The following is a 26,663-nucleotide window of genomic DNA, read 5'->3' as shown; positions in this document are numbered from 1 at the left end:
AGAACCTGCACTGATAGCACCAACCAGTTTTTGGCCAGAAAAGGCACTGAATTCCCCAGTACCTCACACATCCTGAGATAAAGGTTCAAATGACAGAACCAGCCTCTTTGGCACTGGAGATCTGGAAGTGAAACTAGACTTAGTGTTCTGACTCAAAACCCAATAATGGTGCTGGGCACATTAGGGACTTCTAAAGTTTCTTTTGCCTGAGGATTGGGGCCTGACTAGTGGATGGATCCAAAGAGCTGGCTTGTATGGCTTCTGTCATGAGGAAGGCCAGGAGTTAAATGTGCCTATCCTTTCAAGTCTAAGGCATGAAGACACAGCATGCCAAACAACAATCTAAGTGATGGCCTTCCCCATTGCACAGGAGACAAGGAGTACCAATGATACCACATGGACTTTTTTCAGATCTTTGGATGGAGCTCAGATTGTGAAGGATGGGAAGATACCTGTAATATTTTATGAATGATATTTCCATCTATTTGTGATTGTGTTGTTTGCTCTATGATTGTCAAATTAAACGATTAATTCATGCAGGATTTACTTACATGTTCACAGGAAAGGGAAGACAATAGCTTCAAATTGCCCCATTTACCAACACTTAAAAGGACAATGCAGGTGTCATCCCCCTAGAAATTTCTCTCTGACCATGCTGAGATCAATTGTATGGCTGGGGACCTGGGGTGGGGGGAGGGTTTCAGCTTGTACCCAAGAGAGGTGATGCCTTCAGGCAGGAAACTGGAACAAACAACTTTGGGACTGAGAAACTGAGAGCTCTTGAAGCACAGAGGAGAGAAAGGGTCAGTGAGGAAGCAAACTTAAACCCCAGTCCCCAGAGGTGGGGGTACTCAAGTGAAGGTAGGTCAACCTAAGCTTTGGGTAAGACCGACATACACTTAGATATTATGTTACATTAAAACTTTTTATCTTGCTATGCTCTGGTCCTACTATTATGATTAAACAATACTTTGCAGAAAAGGAAGAGGTGTTCAATAAATATTTCTGTTCTATATTTGAGGAAAAAACAGATTATGTCTCACCATATGGTGATAACACTCTTTCCAGTCCACTAGTATATCTGGAGGATGTTAAACAGAAGCTTCTAAAATCAGACATTTTAAAATCAGCAGGTCCAGACATCTTGCCTCCCAGAGTTTTAAAGGAGCTGGCTGAGGAGCTCTCTGGACTGTTACTGTTGATTTTCAAATTAAACGATTAATTCATGCAGGATTTACTTACATGTTCACAGGAAAGGGAAGACAATAGCTTCAAATTGCCCCATTTACCAACACTTAAAAGGACAATGCAGGTGTCATCCCCCTAGAAATTTCTCTCTGACCATGCTGAGATCAATTGTATGGCTGGGGACCTGGGGTGGGGGGAGGGTTTCAGCTTGTACCCAAGAGAGGTGATGCCTTCAGGCAGGAAACTGGAACAAACAACTTTGGGACTGAGAAACTGAGAGCTCTTGAAGCACAGAGGAGAGAAAGGGTCAGTGAGGAAGCAAACTTAAACCCCAGTCCCCAGAGGTGGGGGTACTCAAGTGAAGGTAGGTCAACCTAAGCTTTGGGTAAGACCGACATACACTTAGATATTATGTTACATTAAAACTTTTTATCTTGCTATGCTCTGGTCCTACTATTATGATTAAACAATACTTTGCAGAAAAGGAAGAGGTGTTCAATAAATATTTCTGTTCTATATTTGAGGAAAAAACAGATTATGTCTCACCATATGGTGATAACACTCTTTCCAGTCCACTAGTATATCTGGAGGATGTTAAACAGAAGCTTCTAAAATCAGACATTTTAAAATCAGCAGGTCCAGACATCTTGCCTCCCAGAGTTTTAAAGGAGCTGGCTGAGGAGCTCTCTGGACTGTTACTGTTGATTTTCAATAAGTCTTGGAGCACTGGGGAAGTTCTAGAAAGCTGGAAGAAAACTAATGTTGTGCCAGTTTTTAAAAAGGGTTAACAGGATGACTAGGGTAATTATGAAAAAAGAAAAGGAGTACTTGTGGCACCTTAGAGACTAACCAATTTATTTGAGCATGAGCTTTCGTGAGCTACAGCTCACTTGATGAAGTGAGCTGTAGCTCACGAAAGCTCATGCTCAAATAAATTGGTTAGTCTCTAAGGTGCCACAAGTACTCCTTTTCTTTTTGCGAATACAGACTAACACGGCTGTTCCTCTGAAACCTAGGGTAATTATAGGCCTGTCAACCTAACTTTGATCCCAGGAAAGATAATAAGAGCTGCTGATATGGGACTCAATTAATAATGAACTAAAGGAGGGTAATGTAACTAATGTAAATCAACATGGGTTTATGGAAAATGGATCCTGGCAGACTACCTTGATATCTTTTTTTGATGAGATTACAAGTTTGGTTGCTACATGTAATAGTGTTGATGTACTATACTTAGACTTTGGTAAGATGGCTGATTTGGTGCCATATGACATTTTGATTAAAAACTAGAACACTATAAAGTTAACATGGCACACATTACATGGATTAAAAATTAGCTAAATGGTCTCAAAATGTAACTGTAAGCGGGGAATCATCATCAAGAAGGTCTGTTTCCAGGAGGGTCCTGCAGGGATTAGATCTTGACCCCCACCCTATTTAATATCTTTATCAATGACCTAGAAGAAAAAATAAAATCACTGATAAAGTTTGCAGATGACACAAAAAAATTTAGGAGTGGTAAATAATGAAGAGGACAGGCCCTTGATTCAGAGCAATCTGGATCACTTGAGAAACTACGTACAAGCAAACAATATGTGTTTTAATACGGCTAGACATAAATGTATGCGTCTAGGAACAAAGAACGTAGGCCACACTTGCAAGGTAGGAGACTCTAACCTGGGAAGCAGCACTTCTGAAAAAATCTGGGGGTTGTAGTGGATAATCAGCTGAACATGAGCTTCCAGTCTGATGCTGTGGCTGAAAGATCTAATATGATCCTGGGATGCACAAACAGCTAAGTAGATGGATAACTCTTCAGACTGAGAAAATAATTTTAATACAGCTCTGGCGAGTCAGTTTTACCTGACTGATGTATGTAGCTATGATGTCTGTTTTCTGTGTATTGCACATTTAAATGTGTAAGGACTCTGCCTTTGTGCAGTAATTACTGCTACTGCGGCCTTTTCCAGCACAGGCACTCTAGCCTCCCTCGTTTTAGTGCATAGTTACATCTGCCCAATTTACGATATTTAGCTCCTATTTAGTGCTTTTGATCCATAATCTTAAAGAACTTTACAAAGATAAGTACATTCATTTAGTAATTGTACATGCAAATACACATGAAAAATGAATAATTTGTTCTACTCTGACATTAACCTGAGCCAGCAATATGTAAAAAACTAATGCTTAACAAAAATAAGTTACACATTAGCAAACAAACAATTCATTCTCTTTATTCAGCTCTTCCCCAAAGTTTAAGATGCAAGAGGGATTGTTTAGAGTACAGGACAAGAATAATTTTTGTTCTGGAACTTATCAGTCTTCCTTCCATCTGACTACTCTATTTAAGTCCCCTGTTCACAATGAATAGATCTCATTATTATAGTAGCCTAATGTGTGTTAGTGCAAGTGACAGAAAATCGTTTATTTTGCAAACTGATATTCACAAACACCACAGAGGTACACTGAAGTTATGAATGCTCTGGCATTTGTGAATTGGTGCAATGGCTGGAATGGTTTAATAAACAAAATACATTCAGATGTTTTGTGATTACCAGAAGAGTAACAGTCCCATTAACTTGATAAAAGCAAATTTGCAATACTTTGGAAACATGCATCATGAAGTCTCCACATATAGGTTAGTAAACAAGGATCCTAGTATTACGACTTTCACTCCTGCACTCAAATCAGAACTATATTTGTCCAAAATGTGTCACTATTTGTAATACTGAAATATCACACATTAAAAAAAGCTACTTGTTGGCAGAAGTTAAACTGACTTGTGTTTTTGCAGTGTAATTTACAAATCAACACAGTAAAGCACACTTCACCTTTAAAAGTAGTGATTTATGTTTCTACTCCAAAAGTGGCATTCACGAGTAGTTTATGTCTGAAGTGTCAAGTCTGCCACTGAAATTAAATGCTAATGTTAGATGTAAGTTTACTTTGCAGTGAAATTATACAAGAGACTTCAATAAAATGTAGGTATTTTAATTTACATATCAAACTACAACACATTCACAAAATAAAGTGTGGGCCAACCAAGTTATAACAATTTGTAAAAATTCTTCATGCTGTTTTTTAAATAGTTCTATACAGCCAAAGTTTACAAAGTCCTTGTGCATCCTTGTGTTTCTCCTGTTCAGTGTGCTACTGAGTTCAAAGGTTCTGCTCGAATATTCCCCAAGTCAAGTGCTGAATCTGTCTCTTCATCAATTTCACCTATGACAGCACTATAAAGTAACAAAATAGATTAAATATCACTAGTAGAAATTGTCCCACTTTGAAACAAGATGGAAACCATAAATATGGTGACTTGCTATACCAGAATGAGGTCTGTGATTACAGAATTGCAAAACTTCAGTAATTTTTCCCCATAGATTTTATTTGGAGCAAAAAAATAAAATAAAATTGAACAATAAGTACATTCTGCAAACATTTGTCAATCTAGAAGCCTGAAAAGATATTATACATTTTGATGCTTCAACAACTTTGGATGAAATCTGTCTACTCCTAGTCACTAGAGCAGGGATTTGAATTTGGATCTCTCACATTCTAGGCAAGTGTCCTAACTACAAGGCGATAGAGTTATTCTCAAGGCAATGACTTCACCATGATTGTGTGTGAATAACCATGTACAGTCATTGAGCCAGGGAAAGAGTGAGAATGACTCTACAGACTGGTAGTTGGGGCACTCACCTGGGATGTGACTCTGCAGGCTGGTAGTTGGGGCGCTTACCTGGGATGTGAGAGACTTAATTTCAAGTCCCTGCTTCAGTGACTAATTATTTACAAAAAGTGGAACAGTTTCAAGAGAGATTAAAGTATCCGATGAAGTGAGCTTTAGCTCACGAAAGCTTATGCTCTAATAAATTTGTTAGTCTCTAAGGTGCCACAAGTACTTTTTTTTTTTTTTTTTAAACGGATGCAGACTAACACGGCTGCTACTCTGAAAAGAGAGATTAAGAAAGCCCTGTATCAGAATACTCCACTGCCCAGTGTCTAGGGCACTCTCCTGCAATGGGAGCAGTGATTTGAACCTGGGTCTGTCACATCCTAGGTAAGTAGCCTAAAGGTTATGAGGAAGGCATCACCACCACCTCCTCCAGCTATTTTGTGAATTCTTTTCTTTGGTAAAAAGGCCAGAAAAATAAAAATGATTTGTTTTTAATAGAAATCAAACATTTTGTTTGACATTACCAAAAATGTTTCAAATTTTTCAGTTTGGTTGAACCTATTTGTCAAACTCGACGCAAATAGTTTTGGTAGCCTCAAAACTGCATTTTTCGGCAAATAAACTGTTCATCTGAAACTTCATCCAGCTCTACTTAATTCTTCTTTTCCCTGATATTTACAGAATATTAAACGCTTAGGCTGCTCCTATCATGTTGACCAATATTATTTCCTTGTACTCCAGGATCTGTTGTTTCATCTTATACTTAGATTGGAAGCTCTTTGGGGCAGGATGGCCTTTTTTGTTGTGTGTGGGTACAGTACCTAGCACTATGGGGAGCTGGGCACTATGGTAATACAAATAAATAATAAGTCCTAAATCCACAAGTGAGAACTTATGTTACAATTTTTATTACAGGTCGTCAGGTCTGAAGCATACAACTCCCTTTCACTTCTAGGTCAGGGGTTCTCACAACAAATTATTTTGGTGGTCTCAGACTGTGGCCAACAACTCCTTCTGGTGGCTGCTCAGACACAGTTTCCTAAAATACTTAATTAACTTTAAGAAAAACAAACAAATATGCACATATACATGTCCAAATCATTGAAATTCCTTTATGTAGGGTTTTGTTTTGTTTTTTGCAGACCCAATAATAAAAATAATGTATAGTTGTATTTTGGTGCCCCCGGCCCCTGCTGCCTCCCCAGGACTCTCTACCACCCCCCTGGACACTACTGCTCCCCCGCCGCATTGCCCCAAGCTCCCTTCCAGGGCCTCGCAACCCTGGCTCACCCTGCTCCTTGCCTCTTGACCATGGCGTGAAGCCCAGAGCCAGAGCCCCACATCTGGACCTGGGGCAGAGGGGGGCTGAAGCACAGAGCACCACCATCCTGGGTGGGTTGAAGCCCAGAGCCCACCACCAGTGGCCCACGGCTGAAGGGGGCAGGGTGGGGGCTGAAGCTCTCCCACAGAGTCCCATGGCTGAAGCCAAGCAGGGTGGGCTGAAGCTTGCCACCGGAGCCTTGGGCTGAAGCCAGGCAGGGGTTGGGGTGTGAAGCCTGCCCCCACAGTCCCACAATTGAAGATGGGGGGGGGGGAAGGAGAGAAGAAGAGGGGGGCGGAAGCCTGCTCCAGGTCCTGCAGGGAGGGGCCACTGCTTTACCCCCTCCCCATCTCTGCCCAGGATGCTGTCGTGGTTGCATCTGAGAAACAATGCTCTAGGTTACCAGTTTCAATATGACTAAACCTGTTACTGACCAAAAACAACCTTCTGATGGCTATTCAGGGCCTTTGTAAAATGTCTTCCTCACTTCTAGTGATAAGTGTGCACATCTTCATCTAAGCTAGTGCTAACTGGAACACTTTTTGGCTGTTTCAGTAAGGGGTGCCAAAACTGGAGTGTCAAGGTTCCTCCCCCACTCTGAACTCTAGGGTACAGATGTGGGGACCTGCATGAAAAACCTCCTAAGCTTATCTTTACCAGCTTAGGTCAAAACTTCCCCAAGGTACAAAATATTACCCCCGTTATCCTTGAACTGGCCGCTACCACCACCAAACTAATACTGGTTACTGGGGAAGAGCTGTTTGGACTCGTCCTTCCCCCCAAAATACTTCCCAAAACCTTGCACCCCACTTCCTGGACAAGGTTTGGTAAAAAGCCTCACCAATTTGCCTAGGTGACTACAGACCCAGACCCTTGGATCTTAAGAACAATGAACAATCCTCCCAACACTTGCACCACCCCCTTTCCTGGGAAATGTTGGATAAAAAGCCTCACCAATTTGCATAGGTGACCACAGACCCAAACCCTTGGATCTGAGAACAATGAAAAAGCATTCAGTGTTTTACAAGAAGACTTTTAATAAAAATAGAAGTAAATAGAAATAAAGAAATCCCCCCTGTAAAATCAGGATGGTAGATATCTTACAGGGTAATTAGATTCAAAAAACATAGAGAACCCCTCTAGGCAAAACCTTAAGTTACAAAACAGATACACAGACAGAAATAGTTATTCTATTCAGCACAATTCTTTTCTCAGCCATTTAAAGAAATCATAATCTAACACATACCTAGCTAGATTACTTACTAAAAGTTCTAAGACTCCATTCCTGTTCTGCCCCTGGCCAAGACGACTACAGACAGACCCAGACCCTTTGTTTCTCTCCCTCCTCCCAGCTTTTGAAAGTATCTTGTCTCCTCATTGGTCATTTTGGTCAGGTGCCAGCGAGGTTACCTTTAGCTTCTTAACCCTTTACAGGTGAGAGGAGCTTTCCCCTGGCCAGGAGGGATTTCAAAGGGGTTTACCCTTCCCTTTATATTTATGACATGGAGTCTGAACTATTTTAGCCATTCTACAGATGTTTGCCCACTATGTCAAGGTTGAGGCAGGTTTGCTGTTACTGTCTGTTCTGAACCTGTGGATAAAGAGAATTTAGGGTTTCTAGGTTTATCAATCTGACATCTTGCATCATTACAGCTTTAAAACAGTTTTAACTAATTCTGATTTGTTTTAGAAAAGAATAAGATATACTTACACATTATCTCCTCGAACAATGTACAATCCCAATACTACTTGTTCAACTCCTTGTGAAGAACTGAACACTCGTTCATGGCTTTCATCCAAAATCAAGTTGATGGTCTGATCAAAACCTTTGAGGGTTCCCTGAAAAGCGCACAAAAAATTTAAGTGTTCCAATTATCTTTAAGTTTTTCATTTCAGCTCACAAGAATAATTCAGGCAGCAATATACTGTAGAAGGGATGATCAATCTAGATTTTACTCTGAGCTTTAAAGCTGAATAAATATGTACTGTTAGAGATTGGAACTTGATAGCAGACAGTCAGGTTAAGATGATTATCATGCACTATCACGTGTTACAAGTAACAGTTAAGATTACTGTAACTTAGTATTAGAGCAGTGGTTTTCAAACTTTTTTCTGGCAACCCAGTTGAAAAAAACTGTTGATGCCCACGACCCAACGGAGCTGGGGATGAGGGGTTTGGGAGGGGCTCAGAGCTTGGGCAGAGGGTTGGGGTGCAGGGGTGAGGGCTGCGGGGTGGGGCCAGGGATGAGGGCTGCAGGGTGCAGGATGGGGATCTGAGTTGGGGGGCGGGCCTCAAGGCTGGGGCAAGGGTGCAGGAGGGGGTCTGGGCTGGGGTTGCAGGCTCTGGGGTGGGGCTGGAGATGAAGGGTTTGGGATGCAGGAAGGGGCTCCGAGGGCTCAGGGCTGGTGCAGAGGATTAAGGTGTGGGGTTGGGGCAGATGCTTCCCTTGGGTGGCCCCCGGTCAGGTCAGTGGCACAGCAGGGGTGCTAAGGCAGGCTTCCTGCCTGTCCTGTCACCACAGACCGCGCTGCACCCCAGAAGAAGCCAGCAGCAGCTCCAGCTCCTAGGCGGAGGTGTGCAAGCAGCTCCACACAGCTCTCGCCCACAGGCACTACCCCACCCCCAGCTCCCGACCAATGGGAGTGTGGAGCTGGTGCTCGGGGCATGGGCAGCGAGTGGAGCCCCGTGGCCCCCCCGCCTAGGAGCCGCACCTGCTGCTGGCTACTTCCGGGGCACAGCACGGCGTCAGAACAGGTAGGGACAAGCCTGCCTTAGCTGGGCAGCACTGCCGACGGGACTTTTAACGGCCCAGGACTTTTTAACGGGCTGACCAGAACTGCCGCGACCCAGTGCCTTACATTCCGCGACCGAGTACTGGGTCACGACCCGCAGTTTGAAAACCACTCTATTAAAGGCAGTTACTTTTTTCAAATGTACTTTGTGCAGTTGATGGTCAATTAAAAATAGCGAATTTCCCCATTTCTGCTGTATATTTAGTTTTCCCTGTTTGTGTGGGTCTTTCATACCCCAACAATATTTGAAACTTGTTTTTAAATTGACAGGATTTTAAAAGTGATGTCTCTTTAAAAAAAAAAGGTTATTTAGGCTCTGTAGGAAAGATGAACAATGTTCAAGATGAGCAGTTTCCATGCTTTGTTATTTGAGTGTGGCATCTGCCATTAGAAGGTTAATGCTCTAGTTATTTTTTAAAAACCCACATAATCCAAACAACACTATTTACATAGTACTAATTTTATATTCACCACAATCATTCTTCCATCAGAAGTAATTACTGCAACAGTACCTAACAGTACAGTCAAGGAAATGTTTAAAGAAAACATATTCACAGCTTGAAACAAGATGAAGGTGTTGTGTTCAACACAAATCTGTAGTATTAACTATGATTCAAGAGATTAACTTTGTGCCTTAAAAATTTCTTACTCAAAAAATTGTTAAAGAAATGTGTTAACTGACTGATGAAATCAACCTCTGAAATTAGCAGTGGTCTGGGGTAATATTTTTGTTCTGTCAAACCAGCATCACTGTGCTTTTCTTTGCAGGAGAGTAAAAAAATCAAAGCAGCAGACCCCCAAAAATATAGAGACAAGTATTTTCCTTTATCATCAGGACAGCCTCAGACAGCCTGTGCTGGCTCCCTAAAGCCTTTTAGATATCCCATCCCGTTACAGTTTCTGAGTCTGGGCTATTTATTTTGTTCACAGTCACAGAATTTAAGACCAGAATTGGATCATTAGATCATCTACTCTGACCTACATATCACATTTCACCCACTTACCCCCATACTGTCCACCATAACTTGTGTTGTTCTAAAATATACTACCCCAAAAAACCAACCAGTGTTGTGCTGAAGACATCAAGAGACGTAGACTCCACCATATGCCTGGCTAGTTTGTGCCAATGGTAAATCACCCTCACTACTAAAAATGTACACCTTATTGTCAATTTGAATGTGCCTGGGCTCAGAGTAGTGCCCTGATCTGTCACAAAAGCTCATGCTCAAATAAATTGGTTAGTCTCTAAGGTGCTACAAGTCCTCCTTTTCTTTTTGTGAATACAGACTAACACGGCCTCTGAAACCTGTTCAGACCTGGCGTTTTCATCCACAGAGCTCGGGGGGGGGGGGGGGGGAGGTGGGTCACTATCATTAGCCCCAGTTTGCAGACAGGGAGACTGAGGCACACGCCATGAGGGACGTGACCTGCCCAAAGTCAACCAGCCGGGCAGCGGCAGACCCCAGAACCAAACCAGGTCTCCGGAGTCCCCGCTCAGTGCTCTGCCCCCTAGGCCACGCTGCCCCACGCCAGAGAGCACCGCAGGCAGCACCGGCCCAGCCCCCTCCCCGCAGAGCCCCACGGACCGGGAAGACCGTGGCCTCCATCCCCGCCCGGGCTGAGCCAGGGGGTGGGTGGGTGTTGGGGGCGGGTCCCACAAGCAGCAGCAGCCGCCACCGACCCCTTGAAGGCGGAGGGAGAGAGAGAGAGGCCACTGTAGACCCCACTCCGCCTCCCCACGGCTCCCCCGCCCTCCCTGCGCGGCTCGCGGCTCGCGACTCTCAGCAGCACACGTATCCCGGCGGAAGGATACGGTTGATGTAGTTCTCCAGCGCGGAAGTCATGGCGGCGAGGGCTCCGTTCCGCGCGCTACTTCCCAGCACCACCGGGGCCGGCAACCGGCTCTCGCGAGACTTCCCGCGCCGAACGTTCCGTGACGCCGCGGGCTTGACGCACTGCGCACGCGCAGGATTGGGAGGGGCTTGGGGGAGGTGTGTGTGGGGTCGGGTTTCCCCAGTGCGGCCGCCAGGGCTGTCCCGCGGCTACGACAACCCCCGGGCGGGGGGCGGGGCCAAGCATTGGCCCCTCCCTCAGACAGGTGGGACTGGAGGCTGAAGAAGGAGCAAGGTGAGTTCTCCCGGGGAGGGGGGGACAGTGGTAGTGATGAGCTGCCAGAATCTTAACAACCGGGGCCCTGTAAAAAGTTCTGGTTTAAGGGGTGGGCCCTGGTATGTATTTTTTGTACCTCCAGGGTTACCATACGTCCGTATTTTCCCGGGAGGAATTTTTAAATTTTAAAAATTCCTCCTGGACGGCGATTTAAGAACCAAAAAGCCTGAGCTGTCCGGAGGCATGTTAACCCTGCCTAAAGTTCTTCTTTAGAAAGATGGGCGTGAGCTAGGAATGAGCTGCGTTTCACACGGGTGGGTCCCTGCCACGCCCTGGGGGTGTGCTTGGGTGACCAGATGTCCTGATTTTATAGGGACAGTCCCGATTTTGGGGTCTTTTTCTTATATAGGCTCCTATTACCCCCCACCCCCTGTCCTGATTTTTCACACTTGCTGTCTGGTCACCCTAGGGTGTGCACATGTGTGGGTCCCAGCTGCTCCCTGCCCCCCTCATTGAAGCAGGGGTGCAGGGTTACTGCCCTGGGAACTGCAGGACACCAGTGGATGTGGGGCTAGCTGCAGATGGGGCGTGGGCCAGGCTAGCTGGAGACAGGGAGTGCAGGGCTGGCTGCGGGCAGGACGTGCGGAGCTGGCTAGATACAGGAGGATGTGGGGTTGGCTGGAGACAGGGCAGGGGCTGACTGGAGGTAGGGGCTGGCTGCAGATAGGGCAGGGGGTGTGGCAGGCACCGGCTGCAGGCAGGGGGTGCGGGGGTGGCTGGAGACAGGGGCTGGTGTGGGCAGGGGGTGGCTGGAGGCAGGGCAGGGGGTGCAGCAGGGGCTCGCTGCAGGCAGGGGGTGCAGGGGGTGGCTGGAGACAGGGGTTGGCTGCGGGCAGGGTGGTGGGTACTCACGGGGAGGGCGGCTCCGAACAGCCCGAGCAACAGGACGCAGCCCAGGCCCAGCAGAGCAGCTGGGGAACCACCAGGCAGCAGCAGGAACCCCAGGATCGGGGGAACAGCAGCAGCAACAGGGCTCGTGTCCAGGGCCAGGCGGCAGCCTACATGTCTCCCACAGTGCAGCTCCCCCAGTGGCCGGAGGAGGAATTACATCACTTCCTAGCCAGAGCCCATCAAAGCCTCAGCGCCCCCTGCAGGGAAGCAGGTTAACAACCGGTTCTAAAACTGCTTCAATATTTAATAACCAGTTCACGCGAACTGGCTCCAGCTCACCACTGGATAGTGGGGCTCGAGCTTCAGCTCTGGGGTGGCCGGCGGTGGGACCCTGTGGCTGCGTGGACCAGGGCTGCGGCCACGGGGCTTTAGTCGCCAACTCCCAGCTCCAAACATGGGGTTTCGGGTGATGACACCCAGTGCTGGCCACGCGGCCCTGGCTTTTAGCCAGGGGGCGTCAGGCTCTGAGCCCTGGCCGTGCAGCAGCAGGCTCTCACCGGGGCTCCAGCCCCCAACTCCAGGTTCTGGCTGTGGGCACTGCCCCCCCGGCCCTGGCTGTGCCACTCCTGCCTCGGCTCTGGGCTCTTGCCGTCACGGGCACTGATTCATGGCAGCGGGTGCCAACCCCCAGCTCCAGCTGAGTAGTGGCAGATCTCATCCCCCATCTCCCCTGGACCCTACTGCCTTCCTGGCCCTGCATCCATCCCTCCATTGCCCCCGTGCCTCCCTCTCCAACCCCGCCATCCAGGGCTTAATTTGTCCTGGGACTTGCTGAGAAACGTGATATTAACAAACATGCAAGTATCTCTTTTCACAGCAGACATACTAGCTAGCTGGGAAGCTGTGAAAAGTGATACTTGTATGTATGATAATATCACTTAGTAGCTACCTGGGAAGCTGTGAAAAGTAATAAGTGTACTGTGAAAAGTGATTTATATTTAACAAACAGAAAAGGAGTACTTGTGGCACCTTAGAGCCTAACAAATTTATTTGAGGTTAAGCTTTCGTGAGCTAGAGCAGCTCACTTCATCGGATGCATCTGATGAAGTGAGCTGCTGTAGCTCACGAAAGCTTATGCTCAGATAAATTGGTTAGTCTCTAAGGTGCCACAAGTACTCCTTTTCTTTTTGCGAATACAGACCAACACGGCTGCTACTCTGAAACCTGTCATATTTAACAAACATATAAATATCACTGTTCAAAGTATTTTTATTGAGTCTGCAAAAAAACTCTACACAAATAAATTATAGCGATCTGGATGTTTATATGTGCATATTCATTTGTTTTTCCTAAAGTTCATTAAGTATTTTAGGAAAAAATGTCAGCGTGGCCACCAGCAACAGTTGGTTGCTGCAGTCTGAGGCAAATTTTGTTGTGGGAATCCCTGGGCTAGAGTATCTTTTAGAAAGACATCTTGCTCTGATGGAATTGTTAGAGACAATTGAATGTTATGTTTCTCACTGGAGGCAGAATATAATTTACCTCTTCAATACCAGGTGGTCAGAGTTTGAACAAAGGCCAAACACAGGCCTTGGAGCTCCATGGATTGGCCTTGCTTATTTCAGTATCAGTGTAGCACAGGCAGATAGCAGCTCCTGTCAGGCTATTTGCTGTCTTGATCTCAGTGGCCTAACCATGCCACATTCGAGGATCAGTCATCTCTGCGGACAGTGTGTATAACATACAGCTATCTGCTGGTTCTTAGCAAACAGCCACAGCAGAACTGGGCCAATCTGGGCAGCCTAGTCTCAAGCACTCTTGTTCCTGTGGCTTGCTTGACAGGGCACAGTCTGTGTCCAGAGCTGGGCAGAGGGGCAGTTATTAGGGCCCTGCCCCTTGCCCCCACCATCACACCCTGACTTGAAAGCGTTAAAACTCAGCCACTTCTCTCTCCTCCTCTCCCCTCCCACCCGCTCAGGACAGCCCGGGGCGGGCTGCAGGCACGCTCCTCCCATCTGTCAGCCTGCAGAGAGAGGACTGCAGGGGCATGGAGCTAGCCTGGAAAGACCAGGAGCTGTAGGGTGCAGTTGCAGGCATGTCACACTAGCCCAGGGGTTCACAAGCTGTCAGCCTCCACCCTAAACTCCTCTTTGCCTCCAGCATTTATAATGGTGTTATAAATTAAAAACATATTTTTATATATTTAAGGGGGGGGTCACACTCAGAGGCTTTCTATGTGAAAGGGGTCACCAGTGCAAAAGTTTGAGAACCACTGCACTAGCCACTGTGCAGCCCTGGCAGTCCCTTGCCTGGGAGGGACGCGCAGCTGCCGCCCAACACCTATTGCCTGAATCCTCTCTGCACCACCCCACCACAGCCAGTCTGGCCTGCACATGCACGCTGAGCGTATCCACAAGCATGCCTACCCCTACTCATCTTTATAGGCTTTTAAGCGCATGCGCACTGAGATTTTCTGGCTCCGTCCAGCCGCTGCAAATTCCCACCCTAAAGCGGTGCGTGATAGGTGTCAGCCCTGCCTGAGATTTACGCAATTTAATCAGTGTGTGTGCGCGCGACAGGTTCAACTCCCTAGTCCAGGCAAAAGTCGTGGGACTGATGCAGGAGTTAGTGGGTGAAATTCTACAGCCTGTGTTATGCAAGAGGTCAGACATGGTGATCATAATGCTTCCTTTTAGCTTTAAAAATCTAAAAATGACCATGTGTTTCATTTTCGAGGCACTCATCACTTGGTTGCCATATAAGCCTCTGATTTTAATCTCCTGCTCTGCCCTTGTTCTGCCTTTGTGTTGCTTCTATGCATCTATTTATCTCCACGTCTTCCTCACATCCTGGTTAATCATAATTAACACAGACAATGTTTCCTCAACTTCTTAAAAAAAAAACACACCAGTCAAACTCGCTTACTCTGCAATAAATTCTGAATAAAATGATCTTCTGTGACTTTGTTTCTGTACTGTATTGAACCAACCTTAGAATATAATCCCTTAAGGGCAGGGATCTCTTAATTATTTGGCACACATTACCTGTTGTACAACACCATGTATATGTATGTATGGTTCTATATCCGGTAAATACAAATAATACATGTACTTCTGCTAAGTACATACACACTATTCTGTTTAGGTTCTCATACCTCACTCTTTACCGTAGTATCTGAGGGCTTCAAATTATTATTTATTTGTTTAGTATAGTATTGTTGAGAATATGCTAGGTGCTTTACATACATGTAAATTACACTGCCATTGTAGAAAAAGGTGCTTGTGATCTTCATATGGTTAGGGCCAACTCCCCTAAGCACTATGTCATTGAAAAAAGCACTGCTAAAAAAGAAGTGAGCAAAGTAAAGCTTCTAAAGGCAGGTTTAAATTGCATCTTTTCTTCTCAGCCCCGTGAGAAAGTAGTTGTTATTGATGTCACTGTGGGGGTATTGCTCCTTCAGGGGGAATAAGGTATGCTTACAGGATGGATCATTAACAAATTGAGTATATGGCATATTAGTGATACAGGTATCAGGGTCTGTATGCACTGCAACTTTTCACCTTTGGAAGATCAGCTTTCCGTTACTGAATGAGGGGACATTATGTCCCTGATAGATTTCTCTCTGAATGCATCAGATGTATGTGGATATAATTTCTGTTCTGATCGTTATGTTGAAATTCTTTATTGCATATAACTATAAACAGCAATTCCAACAACATAAATATCAAGGAGAACCTCATTCTAGGTCTGACAGGCATGACTATTGCACAAGTCCTCACTTACAGACAGCCCCCCGACCTGAAGCAAATACCAGCAACCACACAACAAAAACACTAACCCAGGAACCTATCCTTACAACAAAGCCCATTGCCAACTCTGTCCACATATCTATTCAGGGGACATCATCATAGAACCTAATCACATCAGCCACATCATAAGAGGCTCATTCACCTGCACATCTACCAATGTGATATATGCCATCATTTGCCAACAATGCCCCTCTGCCATGTACATTGGCCAAACCCGACAGTCTCTACGCAAAAGAATAAATGGACACAAATCAGATATCAAGAGTTATAACATTCAAAAACCAGTCTGAGAACACTTTAGCCTCCCTGGTCACTCAATTTCAGACCTAAAAGTTGCAATTGTCCAACAAAAAAACTTCAAAAACAGACTCCAATGAGAAACTGCAGATTTGGAATTCATTTGCAAACTGGACACCATTAAATTAGGCTTGAATAAAGACTGGGAGTGGATGGGTCACTACCCAAAGTAAAAACTATTTCCCCATGCTAATTTTTTCCCCCTACTGTTACTTACACCTTCTTGTCAACTGTTTGAAATGGGCCATCCTGATCATCACTACAAAAGGTTTTTTTTTTCTCCGCTGATAATAGCCCACCTTAATTAATTGGTCTCGTTACAGTTGGTATGGCAACACCCATTTTTTTCATGTTCTGTGTATGTGTGTGTGTATATAGAGAGAGAGAGAGAGAGAGAGAGAGAGCGAGCGCGCTCTCTCTCTCTTCCTACTATATTTTCCACTGCATGCATCTGATGAAGTGGGTTTTAGCCCACAAAAGCTTATGCCCAAATAAATGTTGTAGGTGCCACAAGTACTTTTTTTTAAATGTAAAATACTGTTAGATCTGATACATTTTTGCATAATTTTCTATGTATACATTTATATCAAAGTCAGATGCCTGTTTCTTATACCTTACTGAATGGACTCTCGTATGTTATTCTCACTACAGGAATTCAGGACTGAAAACCTATTACACACTCACTCTGTTTATTTTTTGGCTGGCGTTAGCTACTCTCGTGCTACCATTTGGCATTCCATGAAAAGGATCTCTTACATCTGCATATAATTACAGCATTCAGCTCAATCTGCTGTGTGTTGGGTCATCAGGAATCATAAACAAGAGAGCTTTTGTAAGTTTTGGGCAAAATTTGCTTTTTCCACATATGCAACATCCCCATTCATTGAACATATACTCAGAGGTTGCTGGTCATCCTGAAAATTCGTGCTGGGATGTTAAGTTGCTGTTTGCACATCCCTATTTTGAAGTAGCCTTTTCACCTGTTTTTTAATTCAGAAGAGATGTCTTGGCCCTTCCCATCAGTTTCTATTGTGAAATGGATTGATACATTCAGTAGCTGATATCTATCAAAATGAGTGAGTTATTCTCCCTCTCTTTTTCTTGAAGAAGAGATAATAGAATGTCTTTCTTTAATATTTTATCATTATGTCAACCAGTGAAGAAATAGTAAACCAGTTTGGTTTTATATAGTGCCTTTCATGGTAAGTAAAACTATTTCCCCATGTTTATTCCCCCCCCCCCCCCACTGTTCCTCACATGTTCTTTTTTCAGAGTAACAGCCATGTTGGTCTGTATTCGCAAAAAGAAAAGGAGTACTTGTGGCACCTTAGAGACTAACCAATTTATTTGAGCATAAGCTTTCGTGAGATGCATACTGTGGAAAATACAGAAGATGTTTATATACAGACAAACCATGAAAAAAGGGGTGTTTACCACTACAAAAGGATTTCTCTCCCCCTATTCCACTCTCCTGCTGGTAATAGCTTATATTGGCACCCTTACAGCAGGATTGTCTGGCTATGTAGACTTCCTCCTCATGCCCTACGCTACCAGCACTCCCAGCTACCTTTGAGACTCCACTGACTTCCTGAGGAAACCACAATCCATCGGTGATCTTCCTGATAACACCATCCTGGTCACTATGGATGTAGAAGCCCTCTACATCAACATTCCACACAAAGATGGACTACAAGCCGTCAAGAACACTATCCCCGATAATGTCACGGCTAACCTGGTGGCTGAACTTTGTGACTTTGTCCTTACCCATAACCATTTTACATTTGGGGACAATGTATACCTTCAAATCAGCGGCACTGCTACGGGTACCCACATGGCCCCACAGTATGCCAACCTTTTTATGGCTGACTTAGAACAATGCTTCCTCAGCTCTCGTCTCCTAATGCCCCTACTCTACTTGCGCTATATTGATGACATCTTCATCATCTGGACCCATGGAAAAGAAGCCCTTGAGGATTTCCACCATGATTTCAACAATTTCCGTCCCACCATCAACCTCAGCCTGGTCGAGTCCACACAAGAGATCCACTTCCTGGACACTACAGTGCTAATAAACGATTGTCACATAAACACCACCCTATACGGGAAACCTACTGACCACTATTCCTACCTACATGCCTATAGCTTTCACCCTGACCACACCACACAATCCATTGTCTACAGCCAAGCTCTGCGATACAACCGCATTTACTCCAGCCCCTCAGACAGAGACAAACACCTACAAGATCTCTGTCAAGCATTCTTACAACTACAATACCCACCTGCAAAAGTGAAGAAACAGATTGTTAGGCCTGTCCTGTAGTAGGTGACTTCTGGCTCTATCAAAGAAAATAACAGAATGCCACTAGCCGTCACCTTCAGCCCCCAACTAAAACCCCTCCAATGCATTATTAAGGATCTACAACCTATCCTGAAGGATGACCCAACACTCTCACAAATCTTGGGAGACAGGCCAGCCCCCCAACCTGAAGCGAATACTCACCAGCAACCACACAGCAGAACCACTAACCCAGGAACCTATCCTTGCAACAAAGCCCATTGCCAACTGTGCCCACATATCTATTCAGGGGACACCATCACAGGGCCTAATCACATCAGCCACACTATCAGAGGCTCGTTCACCTGCACATCCACCAATGTGATATATGCCATCATGTGACAGCAATGCCCCTCTGCCATATACATTGGTCAAACTGGACAGTCTCTACGTAAAAGAATAAATGGACACAAAATCAGATGTCAAGAATTATAACATTCATAAACCAGTCGGAGAACGCTTCAATCTCTCTGGTCACGCGATTACAGACATGAAAGTTGCGATATTACAACAGAAAAACTTCAAAACCAGACTCCAGACTGTTGAATTGGAATTCATTTGCAAATTAGATACAATTAACTTAGGCTTAAATAGAGACTGGGAGTGGCTAAGTCATTATGCAAGGTAACCGATTTCCCCTTGTTTTTTCCTAACCCCCCATCCGTTCCTCAGATGTTCTTGTTAAACCCTGGATTTGTACTGGAAATGGCCCACCTTGATTATCATACACATTGTAAGGAGAGTGATCACTTTAGATAAGCTATTACCAGCAGGAGAGTGGGGTAGGGGGAGAGAGAACCTTTTGTAGTGGTAAACACCCATTTTTTCATGGTTTGTATGTATATAAACATCTTCTATATTTTCCACAGTGTGCATCCGATGAAGTGAGCCGTAGCTCACGAAAGCTTATGCTCAAATAAATTGGTTAGTCTCTAAGGTGCCACAAGAACTTCTTTTCTTTTTGCGGATACAGACTAACACAGCTGCTACTCTAAAACCTTTCATGGTAAGGGTATCTCAGACACTTAACAGAAATCAGGCAAGATACGTGGAGACAAATTTTGTGGCCCACTCTACTCCCTTTGTACTGCTCCAGCAATGCAAAAGGAGCAGAAACCAGTTGGATCTCACTTGCTGGGAATTCCCCCAACTTGGTGAAGTCCTCAGTGTGTGCAACGCTGACATGTCTGGATCCCTTGCCACCCACCCACTGACATGGGGGGAGGGGGATAGCTGATCAGCAGCACTCTGCTTCTCTCTGGCTAACAGATGGTCCCTGGGAGGGGGCCCCAGTCAGCCAGCATAGCACTGGCCTCAGAAACACAGAGCTTCAAGTATCTCTCTTCCCCCGGTACTCCCCTTCATCTGTATCCAGTTGAGAATCTATCCCTGATAGTGCAATGAATTACTATATATAGACAGAGAGACAAAGTAGATGACATCTTTTATTGCACTCATTTCTGTTGGAGAGAGAGACAAGCTTTTGAGCTTATCCAGAGCTTGCAGAGATCTGTTTAAGCTTGAAAGTTTCTCTTTCACTGACAGAAGTTGGTCCAATAAAAGATATTGCCTCACCCACTTGGTCCTAGGATATTAGGGATACAAACAAACGAACAACAACACTGCATATGTATAGATATAGCAGCCATCAAGCCCTCAGATTTATTGAGCAAGTTACATATCTCGCTGAGACATCTTTCCTTTTGTGATGTGCACTTCTCATGATTATACTTAACATTCAAACTGAGATTACTGAAGTAGTGTATATATTGATTATTAAACAACATGTATTAAAACAAACATTTGATGATTCCATCTAGATTTTTTTTAAAAAAAGTCACTTTCCAGAGCATTCACCTGCCTCCTACTTGATCATGAGTGATCTGCCATGGGGTAGCTGCTGTGACTGATTGTATAACCTACTGAAGGCCACCACTGTGGCAGTTGAATGTGCTCCTGTGGCTGTATCTGCACACGATCCTGGCTCCCCAGGGGTTGCCTGGCCAGGATGAGCCCTTTCAGAACTGCAGAGGGGGCCGCACTGCTCAGCTGTAAGCAGATATCTTCTTGTGTGAGCCTCGTGGCTGAAGGGATGGGTAACTGATGCCCTTATTACTGTGTCTTTGGGTATAGTTTATTTTACAGCTTCCAAAGTGCACTAGCCTTTGCTCCAGTGGCAGCAGGGGTCAATGCCTTTATTAGGCTGCAGCTAGAGGAGAAGGACATCCACTCCTAGGGTGCTGCTAGAAGTCATCTCATTTGATGTGACCTGTAGCAATCCTTAGTTAAGGAGAGGTGAAGTCCCCTAGAAATAATCCTGCGGACATGGGTAAACAGCTCTATAAAGGTCTAGTGCATGAGTTGAAAGGCCTGGCCAACATCAGTCCCCCTGGTATTGTCAGAGTCTGATGGTTCCTATGTCAGCCCCAGAGACAGGCGGTTGAGGGAGCTTGGTGCTAATCCTGTCCCTTTTTCAGCCTTCACTCTTGCCATACAGTTGCTGAGCAGTCTTGCAGAAACTACCAAAGACTTGAGCTTTGCTCCTTGTGCTTCTGTAGCTTCTTCTTTGTAGGCCAGATCCCCCAGCTGGTGAAAGTCAGTATAGTTCCACTACGTCAATTCTTCCAAAGAGATCGAAGCATACTGGACATAATCTGTTTTGCCATTTCTTGCCTCTGTCAGATTCAAATCAATCCATCTTGCAGTCAAGGAAAGCATGGACTGCTGTTTGCATCAGCCTCAAGGCTGGGGCTGGTGATGCAAGAGAACACTTTTCCTACATCAGTTTTCATTTGCTGGAGTCACATTGGCTTAGTCAGCATTGCATCTGCACTGCCTCCGAAAGGGGGAAAAAAAACAAATGAAAACATCATTGGTTTAAGATTAGAGTGCACACAGCAAAAGCCAGTGGTTCACCTTTTAACTTTTATCCTTTACATACTTTTACTGACTCAACTCCACCGGCTGGAGTGTGTGCACTTGAGAAAAAGCAGTTACATGAGCCACCTCTGCCTTGCCCTTCCCTGCCTTCTTATGGGTTTCTAGTTCTACTGGTGACAGTGGAATGTCAGCAGCAGCAGGACGGAGATTATGGCTGACACTTGCACAGGTACACAAGTGTGTGAGGGTGGAGGTGAAGGTCCTTGTGCACCTCCACAGTGCTGGCCACAATCGAGCCTGAAATCTTTTTAAAATAGCGTGTTTAAATACCCTTAGATGGGCATTTGGCATAAATCAGATGAAAAGTGTTTGAAAAGGTTAACAATCTAAAAGTGATAGCAGGCTTTGAATAGGAATTACAGCCCCCTAGAAACAAGCCCGCTTGGCAAGCAGTCTCACAGCACATTTTGTTTGTCCCTAGGATGTCTCAGTTAACAAACACTGGACCTGAATTGGTTTCCTACAGTAGTAATTCCAGCTATCAGAAAAGCTCTGAGAAAGCTTGGTTTTCACTAAAGAGCTCTCATGATGAGAAAAAAAATGTATATTTTCCCAATATTTTTGGTGAACGTATGAGCAGCATATTTCCATTCTCATTATGCTGCATCCTAACAATGTGTCAGCTTAAAAAAAATTACATCTTTCTACTCTCAGAAAAGTGAAGACATCAAAACTTCCTTTTTTTTTTTTTTTAAAGAAATAAACTGAAGACAGATAGGGGTATTTAAAAGGATAATGTTCCTAAAGTATATTTTTAGGGGGCTTTATGAAATAATGGCTGGAAAATGCCATTTGTTATATGCCCACATACAAAGCAAATAGATGCTCATGTTCATTTGTTCTAAACAGAAATTAAGATATCTAAATGAATGCTAAAAGAACATGGACTACATAAAAGGACAGTTTTAAGGAACTGACTTATTAACATGCAAACTTCATTTGTTGCCGCCATAGATAAATTCTCACTTGTTAAATTACTTACAGGTAGTAGATATTTCTGTACTGGTAGATTTTCCACTTATCAAGGCACAGTTAATCATATCAAATTCCAAATCTGTAGCTTCTGTTAGGGTGACTAGATCTCACAGTTTTAAATATTATACTCTTTATCTTAATGCTTTGTGTAGCAATGCCTATTTGTCCTCTTCCATTCCTGGTTTCATTTGCTGCATTCTAGAAGAACACAACATAAAAAGAATAGCATATGGTCAAAGAGCACTGTCTGGAGGTGGCTGACATGCTGCCTATTGCCAGTTTTAATGTAAATTGCACTGAAAAATAAAATCAGTGTTTCTCCTGTATAACTTACATTAAATCATTTATCAAAATGGGTTTTCATTGTGCCCTGGGTCTTTCATTTTGCACGAGTAGCATTGTTATAGCACTTATGTAAGTGGATGTAGTATACATAATGGGCTTGATCCTGCATGGAGCAGGTGCTGAGTGATTCATGCCTAACCACATTGTAAAAAAAAAAAATTGATAAGCAGTAGAGGGAACACAAGGAAACCTGATCCAGCATTACGGATACACTGAAGTGGGCTTGTCTTGCCCAGTAGCAGGAGCAGTGCCAAAGAGCAGAAGGCATAGTTAAGTGCTTCATTAGAATGAAGTTAAACCCATGTCTTCTCAGGTACAGCTCTTTTGCCCACACCCTGACCCTTTTTTACCCTGTGCTTTTGGAGGGGTGGGGTGGAGTGTAGGGGTGCCTATGGCATTTGAGACTTACTTTGCAGGTAAGCATGGCAACTCAAAGGTGATCAGATACAGTGTCTGAAATTTCAGGAAAATCAGTTAGGGTGGGGGTAGTTGTGGGATGTGTTGAAAATTGGGCTTATAATAAACTTCCCATTAAGCCAACTTCAATTATGGAGTGGCTACCATCACTGCATAGTATCTAGAAATAGAGTAGTTCAGACATCACTGTGGTATCAACCACTTCGCTATAGTGCTATTGATTACTGCTCCAGATGCTTGTCCCTTAAGTTCTTGTTCAGAAAGACTTAACATATTAGCCCTATCGAATAGTTATAGGAGTGTCACTCAAATTCACTTCCCTTTTCTACAATCCACAGTAGATGGACACATGGAGCTGAAAACAGACTGTCTTGGTGTTTGAGCATCTTCTCTGGATAGAATTCTCCTTTTTGGTTGTATTCAGCTTGTGCTGGACAGGCTACTAATATGGCTCTGGACTTTTATAGTTCCTTTTGCTGTATGACTTCAGTAGAGCATTACAATGTTTCTGTAAGAGATAAGTATTATTTATATGGTATGTAAAATGAGTCAGTGTGAGGTTAACTGACTTATCCAGGCTACCACGCTGAAGTCAGTCGTAGAAACAGAAAAAGAACCCAGCAGTCCTGAATCCCAAACTCAATCCTAGTTGATTTTTTGTATTACAACAGCACCAAGAGGCCCCAGTCAATCAATGCCCTATTGTGTTAGGCTCTGTACATACACATAATAAGGGACAGTTTCTGCCCCAAAGACAAGAAAGGATTGTTAGCTTTATTTTACAGATGGGAAGCTCAAGCACAGGAAGTCTGTGGCAGAGCCAGAAGTTGAACCCAGATCTCTTGACTCAGTCTAGTGCCTTAGCCATCATTCACTTGTTTGTTATGAAAAAACTGTTGGAACTCATTCTGCCCACTTCCTCCACCCCCCCTCAGCACTGCACTGATGCATAACTAGAGGAGTTTGCAAGGGACTGTAAGAGCAATGCAGTCGGTGCTCTCCTATTCAGGAGACTGAGTATTAACTTGGTGACACACTTATTTCTGTTAACCTAGCAAATGAAAGTTCAATGGTAGCATGTCAAGTAAAATATCCCAAATGTCAAAGTAAAGCATTGTTGTGATTTCTCCCACCTGGTTGCTCTTTTTCCTTCAACAAAATTATTAAAGTGATAAAAAGGAGAATAAATCAACATGCAGGAAAAAACAACAAATGTAAATTACACTAATTTCCATTAATTCTTGCCAAAAAGACTAAAATCACCTCATGACATACTGGGGTAGGTTGGCTTTAAAAAAGGTTCTCCATTTTCTCAGACACTGCATAAGTGGTGATGCAAATGCTGAAGTGACTTTGGTTTTTGTGAGCAAAGTCTATTGTAAGTGGGAGCATAATATTCAAATAGATTGCATTTGTTAGCTTCATGGCAGCAGAGTTCTGCGCATTGACAATCTGTTCTTCCCAAGGGATCTCAACATTATCCTGAATGTGTACAGTGCATACATGGCTGACTGGTATTTTGTAATCACTTCTGGCGTGTATAAACAGGTGATGGTCTGTTATATACCTGGGGGAAAAAAAAATGACAAGCATCTTGGGTGTAAGCATGTAGGTTTGCATAGCCATCCCTCATTTGCAATCACTGAGGGTAACCATGCCTCTTTCCTGTCAGGCCTCTGGAATGGCAGTCTGTACAAGGAGGAAATTAGCAATCTCTGGGGTACAAACCCTCAGGCAGGGTAGAGCAGTGAACAGTTCAGGGCACCAAGCAGTCTAGCTCCAGCCTTCAAGTAGGGTAGTGCAGGTAAGAGTCTAGGGCTCAGGCCAGGGTGAGCACCAAACACAGTCTAGTATCCTATCTCAGGTTTCAGAGTAGCAGCCATGTTAGTCTGTATTCGCAAAAAGAAAAAAGGAGTACTTGTGGCACCTTGGAGACTAACAAATTTATTTGAGCATAAGCTTCCATGAGCTACAGCTCACTTCATGGGATGCATTCAGTGGAAAATACAGTGGGAAGATATATAGACGTAGAGAACATGAAACAATGGGTGATACCATACACACGGTAACGAGAGTGATCACTTAAGGTGAGCTATTACCAGCAGGAGAGCAGGGGAGGAGGGAACCTTTTGTAGTGATAATCAAGGTGGGCCATTTCCAGCAGTTGACAACATCTGAGGAACAGTGGGGGGTGGGAAATAAACAAGGGGAAATAGATTTCCTTTGTGTAATGACCCATCCACTCCCAGTCTCTATTCAAGCCTAAGTTAATTGTTTCCAGTTTGCAAATTAATTCCAATTCAGCAATCTCTTGTTGGAGTCTTTTTGAAGTTTTTTCTCCAATGCATCATCAAGGATCTACAACCTATCCTGAAGGACGACCCATCACTCTCACAGATCTTGGGAGACAGGCCACTCCTTGCTTACAGACAGCCCTCCCAACCTGAAGCAAATACTCACCAGCAACCACACACCACACAACAGAACCACTAACCCAGGAACCTATCCTTGCAACAAAGCCCGTTGCCAACTGTGCCCACATATCTTTTCAGGGGACACCATCACAGGGCCTAATCACATCAGCCACACTATCAGAGGCTCGTTCACCTGCACATCTACCAATGTGATATGTGCCAGCAGTGCCCTTCTGCCATGTACATTAGTCAAACTGGACAGTCTCTACGTAAAAGAATAAATGGACACAAATCAGATGTCAAGAATTATAATATTCATAAACCAGTCGAAGAACACTTCAATCTCTGGTCACTCGATCACAGACCTAAAAAAGTTGCAATATTACAATAAAAAGACTTCAAAAACAGACTCCAACGAGAGACTGCTGAATTGGAATTAATTTGCAAACTGGATACAATTAATTTAGGCTTGAATAGAGACTGGGAGTGAATGGGTCATTACACAAAGGAAATCTATTTCCCCATGTTTATTCCCCCCTCCCCCCCGTTCCTCAGACGTTCCTGTTAACTGCTGGAAATGGCCACCTTGATTATCGCTACAAAATATTCTCCCCCCGCTGGTAATAGCTCACCTTAAGTGATCACTCTTGTTACAGTGTGTATGGTATCACCCATTGTTTCATGTTCTCTATGTATCATAGAATAATAGAATATCAGGGTTGGAAGGGACCTCAGGAGGTCAGCTAGTCCAACCCTCTGCTCAAAGCAGGACCAATCCCCAATTTTCTCCCCAGATCCCTAAAAGGCCCCCTCAAGGATTGAACTCACAACCTTGGGTTTAGCAGGCCAATGCTCAAACCACTCAGCTATGTATATAAATCTCCCCACTGTATTTTCCACTGAATGCATCCCATGAAGTGAGCTGTAGCTCACGGAAGCTTATGCTCAAATAAATTTGTTAGTCTCCAAGGTGCCACAAGTCCTCCTTTTCTTTTAAAAACAGTTTAGTTATATTAAAGACTTTAGAAAGAGACCTTCTAAAAAACATTAAAATGTATTACTGGCACTGTGACGTTATTGACTTGAACTGGGACCATATAGAACATTGTTGCAACGAAGGTCCTGTAGTGGCACTAAATCTTGTCTAAAGGGG

The 26,663-nt window shown here is 44.2% G+C and overlaps 1 protein-coding gene across 2 annotated transcripts; it reads right to left on the bottom strand.

Moving 5' to 3' along the window:
* Window positions 1-4,163: 4,163 nt before the first annotated feature.
* Window positions 4,164-10,914, bottom strand: LSM8 (LSM8 homolog, U6 small nuclear RNA associated). Of its 2 annotated transcripts, none has more exons than XM_073328166.2 (4): window positions 10,792-10,903; window positions 9,450-9,490; window positions 7,897-8,024; window positions 4,164-4,421 (listed from the first exon to the last, which is right to left on the bottom strand). In XM_073328166.2, exons 1-4 carry the CDS (start codon window positions 10,820-10,822, stop codon window positions 4,331-4,333), a joined length of 291 nt encoding a protein of 96 aa, XP_073184267.1. In that variant the 5' UTR covers window positions 10,823-10,903; the 3' UTR covers window positions 4,164-4,330. The 2 variants fall into 2 exon arrangements, with proteins under 2 accessions (XP_073184267.1, XP_073184268.1); XM_073328167.2 differs by lacking the exon at window positions 4,164-4,421 and adding an exon at window positions 7,272-7,776 and having other exon boundaries at window positions 10,792-10,914.
* Window positions 10,915-26,663: the final 15,749 nt, after the last annotated feature.

The sequence above is a fragment of the Lepidochelys kempii genome, chromosome 1, assembly GCF_965140285.1.
Source record: "Lepidochelys kempii isolate rLepKem1 chromosome 1, rLepKem1.hap1, whole genome shotgun sequence".
In the NCBI taxonomy this organism is placed as follows: Eukaryota; Metazoa; Chordata; order Testudines; family Cheloniidae; genus Lepidochelys; species Lepidochelys kempii.
Note: the sequence above shows the minus strand (reverse complement) of the source record. Positions and strands in the feature narration are given on the sequence as shown.

Coding starts and splice junctions, on each gene's coding strand:
- LSM8 (XM_073328166.2), bottom strand. CDS start 10,822: ATGACTTCCGCGCTGGAGAACTACATCAACC. Junction 9,491..10,791: donor GCTGGAGAACTACATCAACC/GTATCCTTCCGC, acceptor CTGTACTGTTAG/GTACTGTTGCAGTAATTACT. Junction 4,422..7,896: donor ATTGTTCGAGGAGATAATGT/GTAAGTATATCT, acceptor GTTACTTTATAG/TGCTGTCATAGGTGAAATTG.